At 46.7% G+C, this 23,857-nt stretch overlaps 2 protein-coding genes across 4 annotated transcripts in view; one reads left to right on the top strand and one right to left on the bottom strand.

The window, feature by feature from the left end:
- Positions 1 to 23,857, bottom strand: part of ACSF2 (acyl-CoA synthetase family member 2) — a 720,413-nt gene that overhangs the window by 132,904 nt on the left and 563,652 nt on the right. The window lies entirely within an intron of this gene.
- Positions 12,996 to 23,857, top strand: part of CHAD (chondroadherin) — a 79,863-nt gene continuing 69,001 nt past the window's right edge. Inside the window, exon 1 of the mRNA XM_085617108.1 lies at positions 12,996 to 13,788. Within this exon, the coding sequence (XP_085473234.1) occupies positions 13,012 to 13,788 (777 nt within the window). The 5' untranslated portion in view covers positions 12,996 to 13,011. The remainder of the gene's footprint in view (positions 13,789 to 23,857) is intronic.

Here is a 23,857-nt window from a genome sequence, read left to right as displayed (position 1 = left end):
CCATCTCTCGTTCATGAGACTTAATTCCCTCCTGCTACTCTCTATTCAACTATCGCTGACATATTTTTCTCTTCCCTTCTTCTCACTCCTTTTCCCCCCATTTCATTCAACTTTCTGTACTATTTTATCTTATCCTTCCTTTTCTTTTTCATTACCCTCATCTTTTATATGATCATCCTCTCCTATAGCCACCCTCCATTTCTGTACCCCATCACCTTTTCCTCGAGTCACAAGTCTCACATTTGTTATTGCGTTCACTACCCTTTGGAACCAAAGTTGGGCAAACTGGAATCCTTGTTTTTCCAAAAATACTGATGAGAAGACGCTGCAGCATACACAGCTCAAGTTAATCCATAGCAAAAACCACTTGAGGTCTAGGTGAATTATTCGCTCTGCCTTTCAAAATGCCCCCAAACATCCCATTTATTTGAGGCTCAAATAAGCGCCTGCTGTCCCACTCTTCAACAGGAATGACAGCAAGATTTGAACTTGTGAAGCACCAGATTGCAGGAATATTTTTGCAGCAGGTCCATTAGCCAACTCACTATATTATCTCACCAGTTCAGGACCCAATGTGTTAGAGGAGTGCTACAACCCTTTTCTATCTACCCATGTGACAAAGCGAGAATAATTGTGCAGTCACTGGTGCCACAAAGTTTGGTGTCTGTTCCTTATCTTTCTTTTAAATCTATTAACAGGCTCAGCCTTGAGAAAGCATCTCGGGAGATTGTTAGTAGACTGGACGGTGGCAGCCTGAGTTACCAGTGTCAATGGAATTTCACAAGTATTGTTCTTTGTAGAATTGGAACTTGCACTGCTCCGTTCCATGCAATATCTGTGTTGTGTTAGTTAAACTTGGCATAAGACTCTTCTCTTCAGAAAAGTCAAAATGCTTGGTACTGGCTGTGTTTTACCCATAACAAGAGAATAATACCTATTAGGGCACAGTATCAAAGTGCATGATTAATATTATGTACATTAACTAGTGTTTTTCGGATATAGTATTTATCTTCTATCACCAGCATTTAGAGTGTTGACAGGATCTGTCTAGGTCCTGATGAGAAGCCAGGGGAGGGCTTCGAAACATGTCGACAAAGGAAGTACTGCCCATTAAAGCATAGTACCTCCGCTTCTTCCCCACTTTTAATAATAACAGCTTATAGAAATATTAAAGTTTGTTTTACAGCATACCCAGGTATTTTTTAGTCATGCATCACTTTCACTCAACCACTCCTGACCCTTCCACTCACTCCTACACCACGCATAGTATTGTTGAAAATCAGTGCTCCTGCGTAGTCGTAGGTCGCAGCACGCCCTGTCCCGCATCGGGGCGGGAAGACCCAGATGATGAAGCATGCCACCAAGGGCCCTTTTGGTGGGCGAGGGGTATTTTAACAAAGCTGTGTGCTTTCCTTGAATGTAGGCGACACACAATTTCTGGAAGGAAATCCTTTCTCATCTGTATGAGGGTGGATCCCTTTGTTTAAACTTTCATTGACTAGAGGAGGACGTATGCACCTCTTATGCTCTTGGAGCATCACCTCTTCTCTCCCACTTTTGGTTTTCTGACATTTTATAGGAGACCCAGACCCTCAGGGGCGTGCGCCATGGTGCGTTTCCAGGAGGTCTACTGTGGAAGGGAATTCATGGGTGCCAGGAGGCAAGCCACCTGGGAAAGATGGTGCGCAAGATAGTACAGGTGCATATTCGGCAGGTGGAGCCTCATGGCCCTAGTATTAACATACAGCCTCGCGAGCTTGAGTCAAGGCTTCCTGCTCATCCACACAAACAACTTCGTACATACCTTTATTCTGCACGGGCAGTGTAGCGGAGATCTGGAGCTGCAGCATGCTAATAAAATAATTGAACCAGGGAGCCGTTACCATCTTTACTATCTGGACACTCTCCCGCAGAGAGACCTTCAGAGCAGATCCACGAGTAAAGTCATGCTCCGTTCGGGCTATAAGGGGCTGGATGTTATCCCGCACCACATTAGAGACCCCTGTTAATCAAGAGGCCAAAATACTACAAACCATTCGGGTTCCAGGTGAAGCCATATGTGGTCAAAGAGGGCAGGGGTGCACAGAGTGTGAATGGGAGCACCTCACTCTTCATCCAATTGATCTTGTACCCTGAAAAAATTTAAAAATCATAAATCAAGGAGATAAGATGTGGAACAGATGCCCCAGGGTCACTCCAGGGCAACAAAATGCCATCAGAGTAAAGTAGGATCCTGCATTCACCTGCTGGGGTATCGATACCCCTGATAAGGGCAGATTGGTGGATGGTGGCCGCTAAGGGCTCCAATGCCAAGGAAAACAGGAGAGGGGACAATGGATACCCCTGCGTCATCCCCTGCAGTATAGGGAAGGTTTGAGATAAGAGGCCGCTGCAATAAGCATGTGTGATGGGGATATATAAAGCCACTTGAACTTGGCCAAAAACCTTGGACCCTTACCAGCCCTGTCTAGGATGCAGAATAAGTACCCTCACTCCACCCTGTCAAAAGCCTTCTTGGATTCTGATGGCAGGAGAAGCTTGTGGTCCCTATCGTCACAGACATGCCAAAGAACGTTAACCAGGAGGCGCAAGTGGTTGTGAGAGAAGTGGCTGGGCACGAAAACCACTCGGTAATCATGGATAAGGTTCAGGATAGCCTGCTTGATACTAGTCGCTAAGACCTTCGCAAGCACCTTCATATCTGCATTGAGAGGTGAATGGGGCGGTAGCTCATGCAAATAGTAGGGTCTTTGTTGGGCTTCAAAATGAGACTAATGAGTGCTTTGTTATATTCTGGGTGCAGCCGTCGAGGCCTTCCAACTCTTTAAATAGTTTGCAGAGCAGGGAGACCACCTGGTCCTTATATTTCTTATAAAATACTATCTGGAACCCGTTGTCCCTGTGGCTTTATTATTGGACATGGATCCAATGGCATCCACTATCATATCCTTCATTATTTTGCCATCTGGGAGCTGAGGGCCTGCCTCTTATAAGGTGGGCAATCGGACAGCCCGGAACAAATCCTGCTCCAAGATTTGATCAGCAGGAGCCTCCGAGCAATAAACTGCGTCAAGGAAGCAGACAAGCGCCTCTGTGATCCGCACCGGGCGCGTCAGGAGCTTCCCAGTCTCTCTGCGGTGTGTTGTATAACAAGACACTCTGCAGTGACAGCATGGTAACGTGATAATCCATTGCCAATGTAGAAATCGAAGGTGGAGGAAGGGAGAGCGAGGCTCTTCGGTCTACGACAAAGGGTGGTCTTTGACTCAGGAACAAATCACTGAGAAGGGGCTGGGGCACATCTCAGGAAGGAGATGGGGCTGATATGTGAATCATACAGAGTAAGGCTAAGGCCCTTGGGTAACCTTTTGATACACATCATTGTGGCTGACAACCAGGTGTGAGCCTCTAGTCATTCGCATGGCCTGTGCTGTGGGGCTATCAGATTTGGAGTCACTTTAACTGTGACAGATTGCAACGATCGTGCTGTAGACCTTGAGCAGAGTGAAATAGGTAAGCATGTGTGCCAGGCGGGGCCCCCATGAAGATTGCTGCCTCGTATCCGGCTGTGGGCAGTTTTGGAAGAGCTTGGTCTCCCTAACGAAATTCTGACTTTGGTTATGCGATTGCATGAGTCCAACTACGCTAGGATTCAATGGGGCGGGCCAGGTCAGGTTACCCCTGAGTTCCCGGTCGAGCGTGGTGTGCGCCAAGGTTGCACCATGGCACCCACGCTCTTCTCATTATATATTAATGGAATAGTTGATCTCATGCTTTCTGCAAACATAGACTCCCCAAGGTTGGCTGGAGTTCCCATCCCTATACTAATGTTTGCAGACGACACGCTTATCGTGTCCAAAACGTTGAGTGGTCTGCAAAAAGCCCTGCGCTTGTTTGACAACTTTTGCCTTGACTACGGTCTGGAGGTTAACGTGACAAAAACAAAATTCATGGCCTTTAACCCCCACGTGAGTTCTCGAAGAAAAAAGGTATTTATGAATGGGCAACCCTTGGAGACGGTAACTAATTTTACGTACCTTGGTATCCAAATATCAAATGACAACAAATGGCGTAAACACATTGAACTGGCTACCCTGCGTTTCAAACAACTGACCGGTGCTCTATGTAGGGAATTCAGTAAGTCATTTACAAAACCAATAAGCCCAGTACTGCAAGTCTACGAAGCCAAGGCTTTAAGTTCTGCGCTATATGGGGCGAAGCTTTGGGGTTTTGACCAGTTATCCCTTTTATCTAGTGTTGAAAACAAATTCCTTCGGAGTATAACTGGTCTCCCCCAGAGTACTCCACTGATTCCACTTAGACACGATTTAGGCAGGAGGTCCATTTTGGACATCGCAAAGCTTCGGCCGGTTTTATATTGGCGGAGACTCTGGACTACTCCCGAGCTCTCCCATTACGCCAACGGTCTCATGGACATTATAAAAACTGATGAATTCCATAAAATTGTATGGTTAAAGAATTTACATGAGACACTGAAAGGAATGGGTATGGAGGTGCTATGGTATGACCCGTCGACAGCCCTGTTTCCATCAAAGAACTCCCTCAAAAAGGCATACTGGGATAGGGTAGACCTTCAGGTATTGAATAGAGCCTCAGGGATGTCTGCTAACTTTCTAGAGGCCAAAATTGTCCCTGCTCTAGAGTCATACTGGGACCTGGTTACTAATACGGGGGACAGGAAACTCTATTTTCAGTTTAGAGCTGGGTCTCTACCCCTTAGATCCCTGACAAGGAGATGGGATAGGAAACAGGAGGAATCGTGCCCTGTATGTGGGGCTAAATCAGAATCAATTGCTCATTTCCTGTTTGCTTGCCCGATACTTATTACTCCAAGACGTGTCTGGCTTTCCCCTTTGTGTAAGGCACTTGGTACCAGGAGCAGTGCTGTGGCATTTCGAATTCTGCGCACTAGTTCTCTAACAATTGTCTCAGTGGCCCTAGCAAAATATTTGGGTTGGGCATGGTCTCTACGAAGAAAAGCGATCAGGAACCCCCCAGGAGCTCTCCTAGAGAACATGGAAAATGGGCTATTAACGTGTGTCCAGCCTGTTCTTTCTGCCTAGTGATTTAGTACGTGTAACTGATAGTGTGTTTTTTTCCTTTTTCTTTTTTTTAATATTCCAAGATCTATTCATCAGCATACTACTTATTTAATGTTTCTCTTAACATTCTTTTAATGTATTTATTGCTGTTTTGTACCATTGTGGGCACAATAATTGTGCTCTTGTTTTTATGTTTGTGTCTTTCATGATTCATTTTAAATCGAATAAAGACTGATGATGATGATGATGATGATTGCTGCTGAGCCGTAGCTCCTGTGTGGAGTGAGGACAGTAAACCTGTGTGCGGGGAGAGGGGTCTGGCACCAGGACAAAGCAAGGAGCATGGTTGAGACTGTTATTGCGAAAAGGAGGCTGCCATGGTGACCTGATCGGGGTCAAGCCCTGACTGAGGACCAGCCCCCTCCTCATGTGGGGAAGGTCACAAGAAACTTACCAGCATTGGAGGAGCATCGAGAAGCCCCTGCCCACCGCCCCTGCAGGTCTGCATTTAAGGAACTTGAGGACACTCAACCGGTGCCCCCTCTGGGCCCGGTGTGAGTAACCTACAGGAGACAGCTGCTGCAGCTTTAGTGAAGGAGGCATGCTCGGAGGATCCGGTCATTCACATCCTGCTGGTGCTGGTAGAGTGATTTATGGGCCAAACAGCCACAGGGGAACTTGCCTGCTGTATGGAGAATTCTGCATTGGAACACTTTTGACTTTAATACATAATCGGAGTGGGACTCCTAAGGCTTGGACTACTAGTGGAGCTTAACCTGAATATAATGAATGGGGAATGCTAGCTAGAGGGGGGTGGGACTCAGGACCCCGCTTGTTACAACTCTAGAAACCCGACCTCAGGAGACGGTGTGTATTGTTTGTGAATGCAGTATTTTAATTTGTGTTTGTATATAAATACTCCTTTTTTTCATAAAAGTAAGTATTTGACTGGACAATCATTTATTGCTGCCAAACGTATTTTGAGTTGTGAGCCTGTGTTCACCCTCCTGGGTCTACCTCCCCCCTCGCGAGAAGCCTTGGACTGTTCGATCTGCGCTACCACTGCAAGCCAAGTGCTGAAGAAGTACTTGGCCCAGTTGCTCGGGATCCATAGTAGGTTGGGCCCCAGAACATCAGTAATAAAAGGCCTCAGTGCCCACAGTTGGGCCCAGTAGCTCCTGCTTGCCCCTTTGCCATCTGACCGTGATTCTGACACATGGCGTCATTCCAGGTGTAAAGCCTACCTCTATATCCTGTTAAGCCATGCCTGATAGCTCAGTGGACAAATGCAGATATCTCTCTTTGATTTAAAACAGGATGGGTTCCTTCAGCCTTTCATCGCCCCAAGGCTGATAAAACAGAAGCACTGACTTTGATGACAGCAAACAATTGTTATATATTCAAGTAACTCTTTGTGAAACGTGCTTTACAAATATAATTTGGGACTTCTACAATAAAGTGTTGCATGTTTGTACTGCATAACGAGGCTGCATGTTTTTGAGGGAGCAGAAAGATTGATTGAGGGATATTCCACAAGTGAATTCTTACATTTCTCAGTCTTAACTATGCTGCAAAATATGCGATCTACCTATGAGGGAAATTGGGTGCACTCGAAACCATAGACTGGGAGGCAGCCTTAATACACCCTAGGGAGGTAGCAATTAAATCGAGCCTTCACCTCATTCAATACAAAATACTCCACAGAGCCTATTATGACTGAGCCAGACTACATAAAATTGGACAAGCAAACGACCCCACCTGTCAGCGATGTGGACATGGGGAGGGTGACTTTTACCACAACATTTGGGACTGCACTACCATACAGGCCTATTGGGGGAAGGTATTGGGGGAACTGAGTAAGGTACTAGAGGTCGATATACCCCCGGACCCTAAATTTATACTGTTGGGAATCCCAGGCGGCGTGAACCTGAGCCGGCCGCAATACTCTTTACTGCACTAGCACTGGTGGTGGCGAAGAGGGAAGTGGCGAGGACTTGGGGAGCCGTCAACGCACCATTACTCCGGGAGTGGAGAGCGGGGATGGACATGTATATGGCAGCAGAAAGGGTCACATTTAAGGTGAGGGGGTGCCCGAAGAAATTTAACAGGGTATGGGGTAAATGGAGGAAATACTATGGTTTTGATGTATCAGTGGGTGATGACTAGCTGGATCGCAGAAGGATGTTCCTCTCGGGCTCAATGACCAGCACAAGGCCCCTAGTACCTAAGGGAAACCCCATGGATTAGCGATACAAATGTGTGGGCTCTATAAAGAGGACTTCTCCAATGGCCTGACATGGCTATAAAGGTGTACTATCTGATGAATGGTTTACTAATGTACAGCACTGCAAGACTGTACCTGATTTTGTAATGGTTGGTTTACTTTGTGTTTTTAAAAATATAATAAAAATATTTATTAAAAAAAAAAAAATATGCTGCAAAATAGAAATTATTGATACAGTAGCCAACCGAGGCAAGATATATGCTAAACCTAAAACATATAGGTGTTCCGAACAGGGATCCCCAAAATAAGTATCACGTGGGTTCGCAAAATACTTAAGATGTTCGTGCAGGTAAAGAGGGCACAGGAGCTCTGTGGCTTCCTAGCAGTATTTCCATCTTACTGTTGCCTGTACTGTACTAGAAGTGAAGAAGGGGTGGTTCTCACCATCATGCATTTCTTGATGACCGAAGCTAGACTAACACTGTTCCACATAGTGTTGTAATGAGAGATCAATGCAGAATGATGCACTAACCTACGATTTCTACATTTGGCAATGGATTATCATGTTACCTTGCTGTCACTACAGAGCGTCACTTTATACATTACAACATTTATTTTCTCTTCGGGCTAGCGTTAGATATAAGCCTGGTTGTAATGCTTTAATGTGCTACCACAGACAAACACAGGCAGGCTCAAATGCTGTTTATCACAGTAAAGCCAGATATATTAGGTCTGCCAATACTGGTAAAACAAGGCCAACAGATCTCACCTTTGAGACCTATATGCTTTGCCAATGCCGTTTGGTAATGCTCTACAGAGTCTGGCTTTTTCCCCTGATGCTGGGCAGCATGGTTTAAAAAAAAATGTAAACAAAAGAATGTGATGACAGAATCACTGCTGGAATTATTCCACTGGCACCTGTATGCATGAAGATGTATGAGTGCGCTCAAGTCAGAATGCTTTCGTGCACAAGTGAAATGACGCAACATTTGCTTTCATTTTTTATTTACCAATCCAATATGGTGGACACATCTCACCAAATTGATAACTCAGTCGCTAACAAAGGTTTAGTTACTGATGATCTGTGCCGTGCCTGCCAAAGTGCCTCCTTCCTGCCTTTCAGGGTATCAGGACATGCTGCATTAAAGGCTTCAGGGATACGCTCCTGCTAGTTTAGGGCTACTTCCCATTTCTCCTAATCAGCAATAATTCAAGTATTGTTAAAAGGCCGCCATTCATAACCTCTTTGTGCTGCAACACCTGCCCCAGCCTCCTGTGAACTAGATGGCTGCTCCAAAGACCCACTCCTTACGTGCACAGAGTCCAGGTTGAGCGAGGGGTATCCTGCATGACAACAGCTGACCTTTTCACAAACAGTGACAAATGCAGAGCCCACACCTCCCACTGCAATGGCCAATAATCTATCTGCAGATTGTTTTCATTAGAAGTGTTCAAAACGATGCGTTACGTAAGGGAAAACCAGCGCTATGGATATAAATTGGTACCGTGCCTTCTTTTTCACATAAGAGTATTTTTATAACTTTAACATAATGTGTCAGTTTTATTTAACTTGATGAGTTTGACCGATGGCAACATTAACATGGCACAGCAGTGTTCCTGAATATTTCTAAGTTCATGTTTAGAAAGGAATTCTTTCAATACAGCTCACTCAATACAGTGATATTAAGTATGGGAGTAGTTCTTAATCCTGTGGTCCGGAGACACTTGGGGGTCGACAAAGCCTACCTAGGGAGTCAGCGGCAGCTTTGAAAAATAAATAATATTAACAGATTAATAAAGTGTATACACAAAGAAGTAGAATGTAAAATGTAAAACATTCTGTAAATGTGAAGGAATTCTAAATTGGAGGCTAAACAATAAGTTAATGCTTGATTCTTAGGAGAAATGCAAGTGCATCAATCAAAAATCTAGTATGGACGATGAGTCAATCGAATTTAGAAAGGCTTCAACCTTCCCCTAAAGTTACATTTGCTTTTTCTATACTTGTTTGCAAATTAGAAACAATATTTAATAATTCGTACATTTGTTTGATGAATGAAAGTTTCTGTATTTTTTATGTATTGTTTTGTGGCTCAAATCATCAAAAATACTTAGGACAGGGTACACTGTTTCCACTAATGACTCAGTGGGGGGGGTCCCCTGATTCCAATAATGATTGAGTGGGTGTCCCTGGGTTCAAGTAACGATTAAGTAGGGGTCCACCGAAGTCAAAAGGTTAAGAACCACTGATATCGTACTACATTTAAATGTTTATAAATGTTTAAGAAATATATATTTTTAATTTAATAAAATCTTTATCATATGTTTACATTATGTTTGTGATGTAATTTGCATGCTACTTCTTTAGTTGGCTCAGCTAATACTTTTGTATTCAAAAGACCAGGGAAACCCTAAACACTAGGAACCAGGGTATATAGAATATTAGGAAGAGACAGTGATTCCTGTGGATAATATAATGGATATTTGGTGATAACAATGGCAATAACTGCTGGTACAGGGGTGCTGAAAGAGAAGATGTTCATAGACAATACAAATAGAAGACCAAGCACTGTTTATGTAAATTTTGAAAATATATTTGAAAAGACAACAACTTCGGTGTGCTCAGTGTCCCAAGTGAACATAGAACCAACACACATTGGGTGACAAATTAAGACATACAACAAGGTTTCTTGGTACATCTAAACGACCATTATGCGATACAGAATGTTTAGTTACAGCCTTATGGTTATATCACAGCGACTAGGAATGGTTTGCTTACAATGCGAGTCGACTGCATTTCGATCTCGTGAGCAATGGGACGGACTCATCAGGACCGAAGGATAGGGGACACCTGAAACGTAATGCGATGAAGCCAGAATGATTTTATTGCTCAACAACCAAGTGAGGAAAAGGAATTATATGTTACTCACATAGGGCCCTGCTGGGCGCCCAGTGAGGGGGAACACTCTGGCAGATATCCGGAGTGTGTGATGATGGACACATCATCGAAAACAATATGGAGTGGTGCAGGCATGTTTTGCCACTGCACAAAGTTTGAGATCCCCATGTCTGTTCTCAAGCGGAAGTGTGGGCCATCCACATCAGCCGCAACTCACGATCAGTAGATTTGCCTCCCGTCTCCAAAGAGAACCGCCCTGGTCGGTTTCTTGCTGCTAGAAGACAAAGGTCTATGTTCACTTGGGACACTGAGCACACCGAAGTTGTCTTTTCAAATATATTTACAAAATTTGCATAAACAGTATTTGGTCTTTTATTTGCATTGTGTATGAACGTCTTCTCTTTCAGCATCCCTGTACCAGCAGTAATTGCCATTATGCATTGTTTTTACCAAATATCCTTTATATTATCCACAGAAATCCCTGTCTCTTCCTAAACAGCGAATACGTTTGGACTTAGGGCCAAAGCAAACCCATGGTTTGGCACACTTTAAGAATCTGCTGGCTTACACACCTTTAATACATCACTACATATAATAAAAACAAAAATAATTGCCTACATGCCTTGGATTAATCTTTATAGAAATTGGAGAGCAGATCTTCCTGAATAATAAAATTCTGCATTCTCTAGACAACTGATGTGGCAAAAGAACAAGCAACAAACCTTGTAGTGCCGGTCTCATTTGCAGTACTCTTCTTCCAAGTCATTCTTGAACAAAACTCATAGTTACTACCATTTTATTCACAAAATGAAGGTCTTTAAATGCAAATGTATTTACATTGGGCTTGCAACTCATGTCAGGTAGGGCTCTTTACCAGATATCCACGGGCCAAGTAGGTGATCAACTAGGTGATTCTATGGCCACCGAAGGCTTCCATCCCAATCTTTAAACCTGCCCTTGATCTCTGTCACAGACCAACCCAATGCATGATAAGAATGTAGGATTTGCACAATCACTGATTGATCAATTCTAGGAGTTGCTCTTTGTTCTTCTGCTGTCCTCTGGGTGTCGGAATTGGTATTGTTCAGGGAGTATCTACTGATTTTGTAATGTAAACGCCGTTGAGTTGGTGCAAAGGCTTTTAAGCCCACTTCAACCGATCAACTGGATCAGTGTTGGATGGAAGTAATTCCAGGCTGCTCTTCTACACTATCTTTTCAGAGGTCCAGCTCTTTAATTTGGGTAACGTGGTAATAATAATTTGTTTTTGATATGTAGTGCTATATACGACACAAATGCCATTTTAAAGGGCTTCAAGTGACACATATGATTAATGCTCAGTTTTATGATACTCGATTTCCTGCCCTTGCACGGATAGAAGGCTAAGCCAGCTTTGCTAGGATGTGAACTTGTCACCTGCGATTCAACATTTGTGTGAGCAGCAACTGTTTAACTCACCGCGTGATACTGGGATGTATTTAATACCAAAGTGCTTTTGCAACAGTTTCCCCACTGTAATTAAACAAGCAGGGTGCACCTTCCCTGTTTGCGCCATGGCGCACCTTCAAATTGGTGCGCCAGGCACAAGCAGGGAAAGTGCGCCCTCCAATGTTGAAAGTGCTGTGCATAGGGTAGCCGCAATCTTGTGCTGCCCTGGGCGCAGTGCATTCAAGTGCAATACCTAGTGGCTTTGAAGCATCTGCTCTGTGTTTCACTGTGCAGGCGGCACCCACCTGCACTTTAAAGATGGGGGGGGGGGAAGAGATCCCCTTTGCAGGCGGGTGCATAGAGTGACTGCACCCACCTGCAAAGGTATGTCTGGGGGACCATGGGACCCCCTAAAACCCTCAGGAGGGCTGCATCAGAGGCGCATTGACAGTGTGCCACCTTTTTGTGGCGCACTGTCAGTGCACCTCCTGACAGCTTCTTTGCCTCTGTGGCTGCATCCATAATGCGGCGCGGGCACAGAGGTAAAGAGATTCCCTCATTTGCATGGTGCCACACCCTCATTCACATGAGGGAATGCCCTCTTGAGATAGCGCTGGTGCTACATGTGTGCCAGCGCTATTTGTATTCCAGATGGGGAAGCACAAGCGTCTGCGGCCCCTTCTGTAATACCAAAGTGCCCCAGGGTGCACATAGAGGGCGCACATACCCATGGGACCCCCGGTTGCTTCTGTAATCCGGCCCCTGGTTGTTACTGTTACTTGTCATTTGTGTAGTATTTTAATGCGTTCTATGTGGCCTCACAGCACTCCAACAACCTTCAGACGGGACTGCACTCTCACCACGGTCACTAGCATAGTAGTTCATCACTACCCTACCTTACATTGTGCACACAGGCGAGAATAGTATGCACACAGATATACTGGTACCACACACAAATGAAAATATTTTAAGAGACCACTGCTGAAGGCCGAAAACGAAATTGCAGCAACTATAATACATTTAGTATAATACATATACTCCAATACAAAGGGCTGGCTGGAGGTGAAGTCCAGGCTCTCAGGTGTGCATCAGTCCCTCCCCCCTGCTCTCTCTCTTCCCTGTTACATGACCCTGACTCCCCAGCCCTCCCATCCTCCTCCCAATATAACGCTCCTCTTCTTCTTCCGATACTGTTTTGCTCTGACTGGTCCAGAACATCTCTATTTGGTTGCACTGGGGTTAATTTCACACTCTGCTCCCAAAATGTGACGCCTGCACGCAGGAGCCTGGCTGCTGCTTGTGGTTTTTGGATTGGGTCTGCCTTGAAATGCGATTATAAATAGCCCTGTGTTCCCAGTCCAGCACACTTCCCTCTGCAGCTCCTCTCAGTGCTGACCATGGCCTGCACCAGCTTCCTCCTCAAGCTCGCTCTGCTGTCATGGGCCATCCCTATCTTGCAGGCGTGCCCCCAAAACTGCAACTGCCCTATGGGGGGACAGCAGCATGTCATATGCAATGGAGCAGGGCTGAAGAAGGTCCCCAAGGTGTCTGACCAGACCCTGCTCGTGAGCCTGCAGAGGAACAGCTTCCCAGTGCTGGCCGCCAACACCTTCAAGGAGATGAAAGGGGTGGTGAGCCTTCACCTGCAGCACAGCCAGATCAAAGAGATCGCCAGCGGGGCCTTCCGGGGCTTGAACAAGCTTGTCTATCTTTACCTGTCCAATAATGAGATTAGCACGCTCAAGCAGGGGGCTTTCGATGACTTGTCCGAGCTCACGTACCTGTACATGGATCACAACAGGATGGTGGAGCTTCCCAAAGGCATCTTCTCCCCGCTCATCAACCTCTTCGTACTGCAGCTGAGCAGCAACAAGATCCGTGAGCTGAAGCCTGGCACCTTTGCCGGAGCCAAGGACCTCCGCTGGCTGTACCTCTCCAACAATGAGATCGCCTCCATGCAGCCAGGCTCCCTGGATGAGGTGGAGAACCTGGCCATCTTCCACCTCGAAGGTAACCAGCTTAGCAGCTACCCGGCGGCAGCCATGAGCAAGCTGAGGGTGGTGGAGGACCTGAAGCTTTCCCACAACCCGCTCCGATCTCTCCCCGACTTCGCCTTTCAGTCCTTTGGACGTTACATGGAGTCGCTCTTCATGGACAACATGGGGCTAGAGAAGGTAAGTGCTGCCTGTCCCTACTCCCTGATCCCACATGCTCCTTCTTAAAGTGTGTCAACCCTCGGCCATTCACAACTCCTCAGAGAACGATAACCAGATCAAGCGGAGTGAATGCCCTTTGTCCACCGCAGCTCATCTGGGGTTAGTAATTGTGCGTGTGTAACCAGTGCCCGCGGCCAATCCCAGCTCTTCACAAAATTATTATCTGGTTCAGAAGGTATCTGTGATCTCCACCCATCCGAGCTCCTCAGGGGACAAATATTGGACCCTGGAGGTACCTGGTGTCCCCTACCCATCCCAGAAATTCAAGGGCTGATGTTGGGGTTCCAGCGGCGGTCGAAGGTGATTAATAGTTCAATCCCTCTTAGGTGAAAGCTGAGAAGAATGCCTTGTTGAATGTGGAGGTCATCTCTTTCCCTGAATTAGGGATGCCTAAACCTGTGTAAGCGTTGAGGCACGCTTCAGGGGACCCTTACTGCAGATGTATTAAGATACATGAAGATACAGTGAGTGCCGTAGAGAATGCCCCGCAGCAGACTCCATGGCACTGGCTGGGATCTGGGGCTTCCCATACTGCCAGCTCAGTAATAATGTTATGCCTGAGGGTCTCCGGGGCTGCAGCCTCACCCAGCTTGGATATGGTTTTAGGTGTCTGAGGGGCTCACTATTGTCCTAATAATGTTGGGGGCCCTGTGCAAAAAAATATTTAGGGAGCCCCTGTTTCGGACAACTTTGAATTTTATTACCCATTGTGTACTAATTCAAGCCCTATGATGGCAAACAAAATTGAATGATAAATTAAACGTTGGGATAAAGAAATAGATTAAAGAAAAATAGAGAAAAAGTCACTCCTGCCTGTGCATTAAACGCCTCTGGAGGGTCTGCTAAGCTACAATCTCACCCAGCTCATACCTGACGTATGAGCCTTATTACGAACTCTCCAGAATTCGGGCGGTAATACCCGGAGCCTGCGGGTAGGATGGGGTGTAGTGTTTTCTAGTCTTTCTGGATTCCTCACCTTGGAATGAGGTATGAGGTGAGAGTCTGATATGATTCCCTCCATTCCGAGCTGCACCATTTTCCCTACATAAACATCACGAAGTTTTACTTGGCGAAACGTGTGCTTGGTAAAAAGTGAAATATTTCTGTACAAGTTGCAGCTGTGATCCAAGTGCAGGGTCCCACTCACGCCTTAATCAGGGTTACTGACCCCCATGAAATGAGCGCTTGCATCAGAGGAACTATTAGAGTGTCAAGAAACTCCTTGCTTGCACACTTAAATCCAGACATCACTGTGCGTGCCAGAGAAGCTCCTCAATTGCACACTCATTAAGTCCAGACATCCTTGTGAGTGCCAGAAAAGCTCCTCACTTGCACACTCATTAAGCCCAGCCATCACTGAGTGCCAGAGAAGCCCCACAATTGCACACTCATTAAGTCCAGACATCACTGTGAGTGCCAGAGAAGCTCCTCACTCACACACTCATTAAGCCCAGACATCCCTGTGAGTGCCAGAAAAGCTACTCACTTGCACACTCATTAAGCCCAGACATCACTTAGGGCCAAAGAAGCTCCTCGCTTGCACACTCATTAAGCCCAGACAGCACTGTGAGTTCCAGAAAAGCTCCTCACTTGCACACTCACGAAGCCCAGACATCCCCGTGAGTGCCAAGAAGCTCACCTGCACACTCACAAAGCCCAGACATCCCCGGTGAGTTCCAGAGAAGCTCCTCACTTACACACTCATTAAGCCCAGCCATCACCGTGATTGCCAGAGAAGCTCCTCACTTGCACACTCATTAAGCCCAGCCATCACTATGAGTGCCAGAGAAGCTCCTCACTTGCACACTCATTAAGCCCAGACATCACTGTGAGTGCCAGAGAAGCTCCTCACTTGCACACTCATTAAGCCCAGACATCCCTGAGGGCCAGGGAAGCTCCTTACTTGCACAGACACGAAGCTCAGACATCCCCGTGAGTGATAAGAAACTCACCTGCACACTCACGAAGCCCAGACATCACTGTGAATGCCATAGAAGCTCATCTACAGACTCATCCAGCTCCCTCTTCTAAAAAAAAACCACGGCCGATCCAGCAGTCACTAACAACTACAGGCCTATCACACTGTTTCCTTTCTTTGCTAAAACCTTGTGAAAAAAATGCAGTAATTACTAATCATCTAGAAACCACCAACGCTCTTCATGCGAGCCAATCTGGCTTTAGAGCAAATCATAGTACTGAGACAGCTCTGCTAGAAATCTCTGAAAGCATTAAGAACACTCTTGACAGAGGAGGTAAAGCAGTTCTTATACTGCTTGATCTCTCAGCCGCTTTCGATACCGTGCCCCACGACCGCCTCCTTCAGAGATTGAGGGAATGCAGCCTACGGGGCACGGTTTTTAACTGGTTCTCCTCTTTCCTCAATGAGCGTCAACAATCTGTCTGGTCTCCTCCTTTTTCTGCTGTTATTCCCCAATTAAATGTGGGAGTACCCCAGGGCTCCGTGTTGAGCCCGACTCTTTTAAATATATATGGCCCCATTGGCCTCTCTTGCTGAAAAATTTGGAGCCAAGATTATAACATATGCTGACGATTCTCAAATTTTGTTTACTTATGGGAAGGATGAACCTTTTAATGAATCTTCAATCAGGGAATGTCTGTCCAATATTTTTGGATGGTTTCATCTGAACCAGCTGTCCTGCAATTCGGCTAAGACTGAAATTATCTTCTTTGGACACACTCCTGGGGACGAGTGGAAAAATTGATGGCCACAGGACCAGCCTTCTCCACCCAACCCTGTGACTACAGTGAAAAATCTTGGAGTCTTATTGGACTCAGATCTCTCTATGAAATCGCAGGTGAAATCTGTGACGGGCACAGGTTTCAGGCTTCTCAAAATGATGAGGAATTTTCTCTCCCTTCTGTCTATGCCTCATAGACAGACTGTAGTTCAGGCTCTTATCATCTTCAGATTAGACTACGCAAATGTTCTCTATCTGGGCATCCCGAAATTTTTGCTGAACCGTCTGCAATTGGTTCAGAATGCTGCAGCCAGGGCTGTTGTGAGGGTCGGTCCTAGGACCCATTTGTCTAGCCTTTTCAAAACACTTCATTGGCTCAAAGTAAAATATAGAATCGATTTCAAGGAGCTGTTAAGCTGCTTCCCCCCCCCGCCCCCCCTTCCACCTGCGTCCCCCAGCAGGAACTCCTTGTGGTTGAGCAAAAGAATGCATGCTCTGAGGTCAAACACCAGAGGACGAAGTGGGCAGGAACTACTGGAACGCATTTCCCATGTTTCGTTTTCTGATAGGGAAGCGTTTCTTTACATTTTGCGCACTTAAAAATGGTTTAATCATTTCTCAGTGAACAAGAGAGGTTGGTTGCCTGGTCCAGAGCTGAAGGGGATTCGAGGCGCTTACCCTGCTCAGGTTATCTTCAAGCCCACGATCACTTCTCTTCCTCACGGCACTACCACGATCATTAACCCTGGAAGGCAGTGTGGTATGGCAACTGGCTGGCATCTCACTGGTGCCACAGCCAAGGCGGGGTGGGGGCTTGGGGCCACATACCCCCGGGCTCGATTTCTGCCTAGGGAGGGGATAACAATGCTTTTATTACTTTTTTTTAATTCATTTTCATAGCTACCTGCAGCCTTCACATGGCCCCTTACTAAGAACAAGGGTTTGTGTTATTTTTACTGTGAGCTGATCTCCTCTGGGCCGGAGTGGAGTCATGCATTCGCACAGCTGAAAGGAAGGTTGTGCTGCACTCTATCTGTTTCACTCATACGGTCACCCTCAATGACCATATCACCGCTGCTGGCTAGGTTTTAAAAGGCGGCTTTTATCCTCGGAGAGTTGTTAGTAGCTCACCTGTCACTGTCCATCAGAGTGAGGTTTACTACAGCCCGGTATGTGGCTGCGTCACCTTCACCCTCGGGTACCACAGGCAGCATCCTCGGAGGTCATGTCTAGGCCCGCCACGTGCGCTGGTGCTGCTGCCTGGCCAGGGAGAGACTGTGCTTTGAGTCACTGCCACATCAACAGATAGCCTTTTTTGCTAAGGTCAGGCCCCAGGGAATGGGGTCCATGGGGTCGAAATCAGCCCGGGAGGGGGGCCACTAGGCCCCCCTCCCGGTTTTGTACATTGACCGGGCCCTGGCGGATAGGGTCCCTGGGGCTAAAAGCAGCCGGGCAGAAGGGTCGCATATGCCTCCTCCCCATTATATAATGATATAATTCACCCCTTAGACCTGGCCGACCCGGGGGGCTAGTGAAAACAAGCACAGGAAAACATGCCTGTTTATTTCCTTTCCAGCGAATTCATGGTAAAATAAAAAAATAAAATTGGCCCAGAGCCTCTTGGGGATCAGGGTGTTCCTATCCTGCCCTCTTGTCATTTTTATGTTTTTTTCTTGAACCTCGGCCAAGTTTGAGTCCCAAGATGACTTCCACTACTTCCTGATTGAAGTGGTGGCAGTCAATCAGATCTTATTTTGAGATATGCCGGATTTGTGGACCCTCCTCGTCTCTACATATACATATTTTTTCTTTAATAACTCCAAAACAGAATTAATTCACACCAAATCACCAAAAAGATCTTTCTGGAACCAGATCTAGCTTTCTGCCAAATTTGGTGTAATTCTATTCAGCGGTTCGGGCTGTAGTCTCATCTAAAATCCCTAGGGAAATTGAATGGGGAATACACGTTTTGGGATCCCCCTTTTTTTCAGCCCCGCTTGACGAACCACCCCAAACTTTTCCAGACAGCAGCTAAAGAGAGTGGCAAACTAGTTTTGAACATTTTGTGAAGATTCGTCAAATGGCGCCATAGGTATTAGTAAAACAAATATGCTTTTCCTATGGAAACTAGGTCCTAACTAGAACTACCTACTGGCGAGTGCCAGTAAGAAGTTATACACATATATATGTGTGTGTATGTGTGTGTGTATATATATATATATTTTTTTTTTTTTAAAGTTGAAACAGTAAAGAACATGCCAGTGAAGTGGCCACATTTGCAATTACTTACACTGCTCCTCAATTTCCACCCACCGTTTATGCTGTGGGCCAAACACCTGGGCATACAGACTCTGGAGCCTTTCCACCACACTTGAGAACACCCACACTCGCATCCGGCCTATAGAAGTTCTTCATTGGCAGCGGGGTGGGCTTAAGCTGCTGCACTGTGACAGTCAAGGGAAGCCATAGACAAGCCCCGCCGTCTGACACTTGCATCTCTGCCTTTGCTACAGAAGCACAGCAAGGGTCGGACTGGCACATCGGCCAGGGCACCAAATGAATTAAAGTGGCCCCCATTAGCGAAGCAGATGGTTAAAAAAGTGGCAATTTCAGGGAAATCAACAGTAAAAACGGCTCCAACTGGCCCACACACTGATCTTCCAGCCCAGCCCATCGGGCACTGCCTGATTGCTCTATAGGCCAGTCCGACCCTGAGGCACAGCCAGGGCGATCATCTGATCCACGAGAGTCTCTTAGGAGACTGAGGTGCATGTATTAAAATGAGTACAGGCCTGAGAAACCAGGACATCTGGTCATCCTATGCAGAAGAAGCTAGGTCGGATGTTGAAGAGTAGAGAGCTGCTTCTGATGAATGCTTTATCTCACTACAGCGCCACGTTAGACTGAATGGAAAAACAACAATGATACCCCAGTAAGCTGCCTGCCTTTGTTTTGGGCTGGCAATAATGGGACATATAAGTACTCTACTACCCATGGGTAACCTCAATTCTCAAAGCTTAGGAAAAATATGTTGTAAATGGTAACAATGACATATTTAACAACTTTAGTTCTGTGAAATGCAAAGCCATTAGCTGAGGTTCTGAAACCTGGTTTAAAATACATTCGCAGTATACTCGTTTTTTATAGACTGGGGGTCAAATCAGGTCACAGAGCTCAAGCAATTTCTTAACTTCACCAGCACCATCAAATATGTACCAGTCTTTCTTGTTCAATCTCGCCCTCCCTCGGTCCCAGTTTGCACAACAAATATCTCAATGTAAAAAATAGTCAGCCAAGCGTTTTCTGACACCGCAAGCGTAACCACGCTTGCCTTAACCACGCATATGCGTGGTTAAGGTATATGCGCGGTCTAGTTGCTGGCTGCAGCTCCGTGGAAGAGAAGGAAGAGGAAAGATTGGGATGAGGCGGTGAGGTAAGTGGGGTTTTGGGAGGGTGAGGTAGTTTGCAGGGTTTCAGGGGTAGTTTTCAGGGCTGGGGGGTCAGGATATTTAGGGCTCATGGCAGGGGATGGGGTGGGGGTAGTCTGTTTGGGTTGGGGTAGTTTTGGGGGCTGGTGGTCGGGGTAGTTTTCAGGGCTGGGGGGTCAGGAGTTTTAGGGCTCAGGGCAGGGGAAAGGAAAGGGGCAGTTTACAGGCAAAGGGGGCAGTTGGGCAGAGGGTAAGTGGGAGTAGATTTTAGGGGCGGTGGCTGCTTTTAGGGGTCAGGGAGGGGGGCTGGGGTCTGAGTTATTTTTAGGGGGCTGAGGTTTAGGGCTCAGGGCAGGAGACAGGAAATGGCCAGTTTTCAGGGCCAGGGGGCAGTAGGGTGGGGGTAGCGGGGAAGTGGGGTACGTTTTAGGGCACGGGTACTCATAGTACGGCCCGCGGGCCGTCAGCGGCCCGGCAAGCCTTCCTTGGCGGCCCGCGGACCTTGCAGACATAGTGCCTGTGCCCTGTGCTTGTCAGCGAACACCGCCGGTTACAGCAGCGCGGAGCTGTGAGGCCGGGCGATTCTTTTAAAGGCCATTTACTTGTTAATGAGGCTTTGTTGTATTTCACCTCATCTTAGCGCCCCTGCATCTCCCCTCTGATTGAGTGGAGCTGCAGGGGCGCTAAGAAGAGGTGAAATACAACAAAGTCTCATTAACAAGTGAATGGTCTTTAAAAGACCTGTGAAGTACTTGGGTGCGGCGGCCGTGTGCGTTCCCTGGAAGCCGTCTCAGCGCGGGGTGAGGTGACAGAGGACAGCAGGGTGAGGTGATGGAGGGCAGCAGGGAGTGAGAGCAGGGGGTGAGGTGACAGCGGGAGGAAGACAGAGTGCGACAGAGGGAGGAAGAGGGAGGGAGAGGAGGAAGACAGGGAGAGGAGGAAGACAGGGAGAGGAGGAAGACAGGGAGAGGGGGGAAGACAGGGAGAGAGAGAGGGAGACAGAGGGAGGAGGAGGGAGGGAGGGAGAGGGAGGGAGACGGAGGGAGACGGAGGGAGAACGGAGGAGGGAGGGAGGGAGACAGAGTGAGGGAGACAGAGGGAAAGAGAGAGCAATATAGAGAGGGAGGGAGACGGAGAGAGGGAGGGAGAGGGGGAGAGAGAGAGGGAGGGAGGGGGACAGAAAGAAAGGGAGACAAACAGTGAGTGAGACAGAGGGAGGGAGAGAGAGGGAGGGAGACGGAGAGGAAGGGAGGGAGAGAGGGAGACAGAGAGAGAGGGAGAGAGAGGCAGGGAGACAGAGGGAGGAAGGGAGGACAAAGGGAGGGAGGGAGACAGAGGGAGGGAGGCAGACAGAGGGAGGGAGGGAGACAGAGGGAGGGAGACGGAGACAGAGGGAGAGAGACGGAGACAGAGGGAGGGGGAGGGAGGGAGACAGAGGGAGAGAGGGAGAGGTAGGGAGACAGAGAGAGAGAGAGAGGGAGGGGACAGAGTGAAAGGGAGACAAACAGTGAGTAAGACAGAGGGAGCGAGAGGGAGACAAACAGTGAGTGAGACAAAGGGAGCGAGAGGGAGACAAACAGGGAGGGAGACAAAGGGAGCGAGAGGGAGACAAACAGGGAGGGAGACAGAGAGAAAGGGAGACAAACAGAGTGATGGACGGAGAGAGAGACAGAGAGAAAGGGAGACAAACAGAGTGATGGATGGAGAGAGAGATAGATAGAGAGGGCGGGAGACAGAGTGAGAGATAGATAGATAGATAGATAGATAGATAGATAGAGAGGGCGGGAGACAGAGTGAGAGATAGATAGATAGATATATATATAGATAGATAGATATATAGATAGATAGATAGATAGATAGATAGAAGGAGAGGGCGGGAGACAGAGTGAGAGATAGATAGATGGAGAGGGCGGGAGACAGAGTGAGAGATAGATAGATAGAGAGGGCGGGAGACAGAGTGAGAGATAGATAGATAGATAGATAGATAGATAGATAGATAGATAGATAGATAGATAAATAGGGCGGGAGACAGAGTGAGAGATAGATAGATAGATAGATAGATAGAGAGGGCGGGAGACAGAGTGAGAGATAGATAGAGAGGGCGGGAGACAGAGTGAGAGATAGATAGATAGATAGATAGATAGATAGATAGATAGATAGATAGATAGATAGATAGATAGATAGATAGATAGATAGATAGATAGATAGATAGATAGATAGATAGATAGATAGAAGGAGAGGGCGGGAGACAGAGTGAGAGATAGATAGATAGAGAGGGCGGGAGACAGAGTGAGAGATAGATAGATAGAGAGGGCGGGAGACAGAGTGAGAGATAGATAGATAGAGAGGGCGGGAGACAGAGTGAGAGATAGATAGATAGAGAGGGCGGGAGACAGAGTGAGAGATAGATAGATAGATAAATAGATAGATAGATAGATAGAGAGGGCGGGAGACAGAGTGAGAGATAGATAGATAGATAGATAGATAGATAGATAGATAGATAGATAGATAGATAGATAGATAGATAGATAGATAGATAGATAGATAGATAGATAGATAGATAGATAGATAGATAGATAGATAGATAGATAGATAGATAGATAGGGCGGGAGACAGAGTGAGAGATAGATAGATAGATAGATAGATAGATAGGTAGATAGATAGATAGATAGATAGATAGGGCGGGAGATAGATAGATAGATAGATAGAGAGAGCGGGAGACAGAGTGAGAGATAGATAGATAGATAGATAGATAGATAGATAGATAGATAGATAGATAGATAGATAGATAGATAGATAGATAGATAGATAGATAGATAGATAGATAGATAGATAGATAGGTGTGCATACCGGGTCTGGTGGCTCAGTGGATGAAAGCGTCCGCTGCAGTGGCCTGTGTTCAACCTCATGGTCATAGTTTTTTTTTGCTCTAGCCCCGCCCCCTCCCCCACTGGCCCCGCCCCCACCGGTGCGGCCCTCAGCCAGAAACCACACTGTAAATTTGGCCCCCGAGAGAAAGTTTGTGAGTACCCATGTTTTAGGGGGTGGGGGTGATTTTAGAGCTCAGGAAGGGGGGCTGTGGTCGGAATTGTTTTTAGGGGCTGTGGGGATGAGTATTAAGTTTCAGGATAGGGGGGTCGGGAAGTTTATAGGGCTGGGGTGGGTAGAATAGACCGCAGGAGGACCGAATTTTAGGGCTCAGGGCAGAGGGGCAGGAGTGTGATCTTTATCACACATGTCCCTTTACCAATCATATCTTTACCACGAAATTGTGTGGTAAAGACGTGATCGTGGTTAAGACAGTGTGGTTCAGGCATGCGTTATTCCATCACACAACCAATAGTCCCATAATCTATAGCAAGTGTCCACCTCCTCACTAAAGTGACTGTCAGTGTAACAAAAATACATACGATAGTTGGTTTGTACTTTTGTTGTATTTCTATGGTGATTCAAACTCTTCAGAAGGTGCTCGACTACTTAGCAGATGGTAAGCACACACTCAAGGATGCGCTTGGTTGGCAGGGTGTGGGTTTGTGGTGTTTCTGAGTCATCATTGATGACCATATATATGTAAATAAAATATGCATAATTTCTAGAGAGGCGGCCTGGACCGGTAACCCCTAAAGAAGCGGTCACTCTCTCTGGTACAAAACCCTGTCTCCACCACCTCATCACACCTCAGGTGGCAGGACACACAGCAGCACATTGTGATTAAACGTAAGGTGAAGGCAGTTAAAGACAGAAGCATTCTTTATTAAGTGGTGTGGTTTGCAGTCCAAGAAAAGATGCGGTACTAAATAAAACGAGACTACAACTGAAGTAACTAACAGGTGCTAAATCCTTTCATTAGGTTAAATTATGAAGTAATCTTCTTCGGAGGGATAGAATCTAAATGGCGTG

Source organism: Triturus cristatus, chromosome 7 (assembly GCF_964204655.1).
Source record: "Triturus cristatus chromosome 7, aTriCri1.1, whole genome shotgun sequence".
Taxonomy (NCBI): Eukaryota; Metazoa; Chordata; class Amphibia; order Caudata; family Salamandridae; genus Triturus; species Triturus cristatus.
The sequence above is the reverse complement of the archived record's forward strand: the minus strand, read 5'-3'. Positions and strand labels throughout refer to the sequence as shown.